Source organism: Chenopodium album, chromosome 4, assembly GCF_948465745.1.
Source record: "Chenopodium album chromosome 4, dcCheAlbu1.1, whole genome shotgun sequence".
NCBI classification, from domain to species: domain Eukaryota; kingdom Viridiplantae; phylum Streptophyta; class Magnoliopsida; order Caryophyllales; family Amaranthaceae; genus Chenopodium; species Chenopodium album.
Window position 1 is genome coordinate 57,210,665 of NC_137837.1, and position 6,195 is coordinate 57,216,859.

General features: G+C 37.0%; 1 protein-coding gene and 1 non-coding gene across 2 annotated transcripts; one reads left to right on the forward strand and one right to left on the reverse strand.

Annotated features, from left to right (window-relative positions):
- The first annotated feature begins 3,251 nt into the window (after positions 1-3,251).
- On the forward strand, positions 3,252-5,531 carry LOC145627953 (uncharacterized). Its single transcript, XM_081680292.1, has 2 exons — positions 3,252-5,263; positions 5,363-5,531. The coding sequence occupies exons 1-2, from the start codon at positions 3,252-3,254 to the stop codon at positions 5,529-5,531; spliced, it is 2,181 nt and encodes a 726-aa protein (XP_081536418.1).
- On the reverse strand, positions 3,636-3,742 carry LOC145629539 (small nucleolar RNA R71). The gene has a single exon (XR_014111705.1). It is a non-coding gene; the product is annotated as a small nucleolar RNA R71 (small nucleolar RNA).
- Positions 5,532-6,195: the final 664 nt, after the last annotated feature.

A 6,195-nucleotide genomic window follows, 5' to 3' on the forward strand; every position in this document is an offset into this window, starting at 1 on the left:
TATTGTTATTAATCCGTTGTTTTAATCACAACGGGAGTTGGGTTTTGACGGATTTGAATAAATCAATTAAGGGTTTGAAGTTCATCACGGGAGTAGTTAAATAGATGATTAGGAAGTTAGAGTAATGTGCTTAAGGTCTTTAATTTACATGATTCCACGGAAGTAGGCTTGATTGTGATTAGAGAAGCCATTGATAACTCGGGAGAGACCATTGGTATTATTCATGGATTACTTTTCCTCATTAATCAATTGAATTATGTGTTAGGGATAGAACGACTATTGCATTAATTGTATTCGTGGTGAAGCTTTATCTTGGATTTTTTTAGCATTGAATTGTCATTTTATTAGATTTTATTGTTTTAATTAGTTCTTTAGATATTGATTCCCGTTTATTTGATTTGGTTACTTGCTTGGTAATTTGATCGGGATAAGATAGGTCGTTAAGCTACCACCCTAACCAAATTAATCATTTATAATACCTAAACTTACACTAAACTAGTTAGTGGCAAGTAAAGGGTCGAACCCAAAAGGACTAAGTGTATTAATTTGTGCTAATTAGACTACTAGGAAAGCTTGTGAGATAGAGAGAGGTTCAACTAAACACAACTAAGAACAAATAACTAAAACTAGGGAAAGTGGAATCCAATTACATCAATACATTCAATAACATCATACAATTAGATGATAATGACCTTGATTAGGAACAATCGACACATTTAACTCACTCTCGCACAATTAAGCATGTTAATTATCCTAATAAACTAATTCACTCTCGTGCAACTATCCTAGCAAAGGTATGGAAGAAATTAGGGCTCTCGACCAATTCACTCTCGCACAATCGATTGAAAGCACAATTAAGAACATAGAATCAATTAGCTAGAAAGATTCTAATACATAAAAGCATCATCCATACACAATAATCAAGAAACAATTCCATACTAATCACAATCAGTCATTCAATTTATTAACATAACCTTCATCCATTTCCCTAGAACAAAATCTAAGCTAACATAATGAATAAAGACATGGAAAACAAGGTAAAATAAGAATAAAAACAAGATTAAACAAATAAACTAATTAATCTACTCAAATCAATAACCAAAAAGAAAAAACTAAGAATTAAGCAAGAAATAAAGATGAGAGAAAGTTAGAAAATGCTCATTGAATAGATGAGAAGAAGTTCCACAAAGTTGTTTCTTCAACCTCTCAAAAACTCCATGGAAATCCAAGCTTTCTCTCTCTACACTACTCCTAAACTAACCCTAAGAGAGAGAAAATAAAGGCTAAACTAATCTAAACTATCTAAAATAAAAATGTTGATTGATAAAGTGAAGTAGAAAATAACCCAAAGAGGGTATTTTTAATACAAGCTAAAATAATATAAAAGAAATTAAAGAGAAATAAAACTAAAATAAAACAATTAAAATAACTAAACTAAAAACAAAAAAAAAAAAAACAAAACTAAAAATAAAATAAAAGAAAAGAAAATGAAAATGGGAAAAGAAACCCAAAACCCACTAAACCCTTCCAAAAGCACGAAACAATCAGACTCCCAAAAACCCCCTTTCTCGTGGATGCTCTGAAATTTCATCACCATCACATAAAACAATCATCACCATTCATCGAAAATCATCATCAAGCATCATCACATCGCAGCCGTTCGATTTTCATTAAAAGTCACGCGCGAAGCTCGTGAAATGGTTCGTTCGAACCATGGGTTGGTGCGGCCGAACTACGGGGTTGGTTCGGTCGAACCATGGGTGTGTTCAACCACACCTCTTCAAATTACAAAACCTCAAAAGTTTCTGACTCGAACTTTGACCGAACTCCTTTGGTTTGCTCAAACCATGATAATTCATAATTTGCTCTGTTTTTGCTCTATTTCTTGCGCAAATTGGTATGATGGTGGCCGAAAATTGTTATTGTGTTGGCCGATTTTGGTGTAGCTGTTGCGGCTGCTAGGTGTAGGGGTCTGGTTGATGGTTGATTGGTGGCGTATTGGTTGTGCAAATTGCGTGGCTGAAGGTGGTTCTTGGTGTGAGGTGAGCAGGGGTTGCTGGTGGTTGTGATAGGTGGTGGTTTGGTTGTGATTTTGGTGGCTGGTGAGAGTGGAATTGGACATGAATTGCTGCGATTTTTGGCCGTTGCTGTGTCGGCTTTTATTGGTGGCTAACAGTGGTTGGAAGCGGATGTGATTGGAGGTTGGTGGTGGCTGTAAATTGGTTCGGTGTTTGAGTTGTGGTGTAGGAGTGGTGGAGCAGGTGGTTGTTGTTAATGTGCGGTGAAGGGGGCTGAAGTGTGGGTGTGAAAAGGTGGTTGATTGGTGATTGTTTGGTGTGTGGAAAAGGTGTGGTGCTGGTGGTTGTAGTTGTGGTGGTTGTTCGCAGTTGCAAGAGGAGGGAGCATTGTGCATTTGCCTCAAACCTCGGACCCCGAACACGATTTGAACTTGAAACCCGGAACACCTACAACCAAAAACACGAAGGTATTACCACGAAATAAAATAAAATAAAGATAAAATAAAATAAAATAAAATAAAAATAAGATAAATAAAATAAAATAAGATAAGACAAATAAAGTAAAATAAAAAGCTAAAACTAAATAAATAATAAAATAAAATAAAATAAAATAAAATAAAATAAAACAAACTAGAAACTAAAAGAAAATAAAATAAATAAAATGAGAGAAGCGGGAAATTATTAACTAAAACTACAAAAATAAAATAAAAACTAATAAAAACTACTAAAATACTCAAAATAAAGATAAAAGACGAGAATAAGCAAATAAAAGAAATAAAGAACAAAATGGGCTAAATTATTGTAAAATAAGCCGGAAAGTGACTCAATAAACACCTTAGCTAAAAGTGACATAAAAGTCACTTATCATAATTGCTTGAGTCTATTTAATTGGTTGAACCATAGTCTCTTGGGATCCGACCCTTGCTTGCCCGTCTACATAGTAGTGGTGTAGTTAGGTTTATTTTTGTTAGGTACGCGACACGCCTATCAAACTTTGGCGCCGTTGCCGGGGACTAACGGTTTCATTATAGTTATTTGTGATTCGTTTTACTAAGCATATATTTTGTTGCTTCGGCTATTGTTCCTTGTGTCTTTGATCTCCTGTTTTAGTTTCTTTGTTGCATGCAAACTCGAAGTTCAGGTTCAGATGATTTAACACCTTTTGATTCTGAGATCGAAGCTACTGTAAGAAGACGAAGAGGTAGAAGAAGGAAAAATCAAAATACAAGAAACATGGTCGACCCAGGAACAAAATCTCTTTTGGAGTATGGTATTCCGGATACAACGACCGGATTTCTCTCCAGTATTGTTAGACCACCTGTCACCGCTCAGAGTTTTGAGTTGAAGCCCCAATTCATACAGTTCATCTCCAATGATTATTTTGCGGGCTCATCAAATGATTGCCCTGTGACTCACATTGATAGTTTCTTGGAGAAGTGTGACACTATGAAGCTCAACGGTGTCACTGATGATGCTATTAGACTACGCCTTTTCCCTTTTTCACGAAGGGATAGGGCAAGGGAGTGGCTACGAGATGAAGGTATTGGTTCCTTTGATACGTGGGACAAACTTGCTAAGGCCTTCCTAGTAAAATTCTTGGGGCAAGAGAAAACCGCGAAATTAAGGAACGAGCTATCTACCTTCCATCAATCTAATGACGAGTCTTTAAATGAGGCATGGAGAAGGTTTAAGCAATTGCAGAGACAATGCCCTCACCATGGTATTCCAGAATGGATGTTGATCCAAACATTCTATAATGGTTTGACCCATGAGTTTCGCATATACATTGATGCTGCATCTGGAGGTTCTATCATGACGAAGAATCCAACCGATGCGAAGGCTTTGATTGAGAAGATGGCGGCTAATGATAATTACCATCCAAGGGGACGAAATGCTATCAACACAGGTAATAAACATGATGTTGATGCTCTAACCATGTTGGCTAGTTCTGTGCAGGCGCTAACTCATAAAGTCAATCAACTCCAAGTTGAGTCCCCTCGACCCTCGATGGAAACTTGTCAGATGTGTGGATTGCAAGGCCATACTGCGCGGGAGTGTCAACCCAATTATGATGGAATGACGATTGAGCAAGATAATGCTTTCTATACCATGACCTCCACAAGGCCATTTGATGAAGGGTGGAGAAATCATCAAGGGTTCTCGTACAAGAACACTCAAGCTATAGAAAATCCTCCACCACCACCAGCTTTTCAAGCTAGGGCACCTTTCAATCATCATCCCATGCACCAACCACCACCTCAATCTTCAAATCTTGAATCCATTATGGAGACTTTTGCTACCTCCCAACACCAACAACAAGAGCTTATATCAAAGCAATTTGAGTTACAAGCAAAGCAGAATGAATATTTTGAAAACTCGATCCAACTGCTCATTGCTCAAAATAAATGGATAGAAACTCATCTTTCTCAACTATCACAACAAGTGAGTCATCTATCAACTCTTCAAGATCAATCAAAAGTCCAAACGAAACAATGCAATGCAATTTTCGTGAAGAGAGATGGATTGACTACGGGGGGATTAGAGGAGAAAGTGTGCAATCTGGAGTCAAAAACTAAAATGAGCGAGAATGAAGGGCTCAAATATGTTGCTCCACAATCCTATGAGGAACCGATGCCTTTCCCGCAAAGGTTATCAAAAGCTGTGCTCGATAAGCATTTTGGGAAATATTCTGAGACTCTTAAGAAGGTATATGCTACCATTCCTTTTTCAGATCTTATAATTCAAATGCCTCAATTTGCAAAATTTGTGAAAGGAATTCTAGATCATAATCATAATAATAAGGAATTAGAAAATTTGGTAGTAAAGAAGCATGGCTCTGATATCTTACATGAGAACCTACCACCTAAATTGCATGATCCTGGTAGTTTTACTATTCCTTGCAAGATAAACGAAACAACTTTCGATAGGGTCTTGTGTGATTTAGGTGCTAGTGTTAATTTAATGCCTTCTTCTTTGTATGAAAAATTAGGTTTCAAAAAACTTAAACCCTCTCCCATATCTCTTCAAATGGCTGATAGAACTGTTAGACTCCCTAAGGGTGTAGTTGAAGATGTATTAGTTGGGATAGGTGAACTTGTATTTCCAGTTGACTTTGTTTTAGTGGATATGAAAGAAGACCTTAAGATCCCATTAATCTTTGGTCGTCCTTTTCTTGCTACAAGTCAAGCTTTAATATATGTTCCTAAAGGACAAGTGACCATTAGAGCTCAGGATAAACAAGTTGTGTTTAAGCTTTTCAATGACCATAATTTTACTTTTGATGGTGGTACTTGTTTGAGAATCGATGATACTAACCTTTTGGCTGATAAGTGTATTTCTAATAGAAATCCTATGAGCAAAAAGGACAATATTCCACCACATGATGGGTTCAGTTACTTGAAGGTCAATTCAGATATAAAGCACATCAACTCTAATTTGAAGGAGTCGTTTGGAGGTGGATATATTTATGAGAAATACCACAGAGTATCTTCTCCGTGTGGTGACCCAGGTTGAGCTACTAAAGAGGGGTCGAGCTAAAGACCTTAAACAAGCACTAAATGGGAGGCAACCCATTCCATTTTTTTATTTATTTTATTTTCCCTTTATTTATTTATTTATTTTTTTTAGTGCCTTGGGGTTATGATGCGATGTTATTTTGTGGGCGGTCCCAGCTTTGCCCTTAGGTATGATCCCTCCTCTGCCAGTAGGGCCTAGTTTTCTTTTTCCCTTGCTCGTTCTTATTCGATATGTTCACATTGAGGACAATGTGAAGTTTAGCTTGGGGGAGGGATTATTTTTGGCTTTGGGCAGTTACTTTGTGAATCATGACGATGAATAGCTAGTAAACTACTTCTCTGTGCCCCTATCCTTGATGATTTAAAGGTTTTTGGCTTAATTTTGATTGAAAGACTTGCAATGCGGATTAAATGATCATGATATGATTTTTTATTGTCTTGGCCTAATGGAAATCAACTTTGCGCAACTGTGTATGAATCTGGAGCTTAACTGTGTTAACTGTGAGGCTTGAGCCTTTATTATTTATTCATGTGTGTTAGTTCCTGGTGTGACATTGATCTTAGTTTTGTCTCGAGACTTCTAGTAGTGTGTCATGATACATTGCACATGCACGATGAGGAGGATGAAGGCCATGTTTGCTAGGTAGCCTCCAGATGAATTT